This window comes from Corapipo altera, unplaced genomic scaffold, assembly GCF_003945725.1.
Source record: "Corapipo altera isolate COAL_440 unplaced genomic scaffold, ASM394572v1 0, whole genome shotgun sequence".
Taxonomy (NCBI): domain Eukaryota; kingdom Metazoa; phylum Chordata; class Aves; order Passeriformes; family Pipridae; genus Corapipo; species Corapipo altera.
In genome coordinates, this window is record NW_020884872.1 from 70873276 (window position 1) to 70873640 (window position 365).

General features: G+C 80.3%; 1 protein-coding gene across 1 annotated transcript in view; it reads right to left on the reverse strand.

Annotated features, from left to right (window-relative positions):
- PAN3 (poly(A) specific ribonuclease subunit PAN3) overlaps positions 1 to 365 on the reverse strand; it is an 80689-nt gene extending 80324 nt beyond the window's left edge. Inside the window, 2 exon segments of the mRNA XM_027651777.1 lie at positions 1 to 4; positions 6 to 365. The exon segment at positions 1 to 4 is cut by the window's left edge and continues 250 nt beyond it. Of these exon segments, the coding sequence (XP_027507578.1) occupies positions 1 to 4; positions 6 to 112 (111 nt within the window). The 5' untranslated portion in view covers positions 113 to 365.

Here is a 365-nt window from a genome sequence, read left to right on the forward strand (position 1 = left end):
CCCCCGCCCCGCCGGCCGCCGGCCCCGCCACGCCGACCCCCGCCCCCGGCGGCGGCGGCGGCGGCCCCACCACCGGCGACGGCGACGAGCAGGGCAGGCCGCTGCTGTTCATGGCAACCGCCCCGCCGCCGGGGTCGGCACCATGGGGAAGGGGGCGGGCAGGGGGAAGGGGCGCGGGGACCGCCGTCACCCCGGGTCCGGCTCCGGAAGGGGGAGGAGGAGGGGGCGACTCCGCGCCTCTTAAAGGGGCCGCGCGGCCCGGGGCGGCGGCGCCTCCTCCTCCTCAGCGGTCCCGGCGCTCCGGGTTGTTTATGCCATTTTCCTCTTCCTGAGCGGCCGCGCCTGCGCCGGCGCGGGGCATCCTG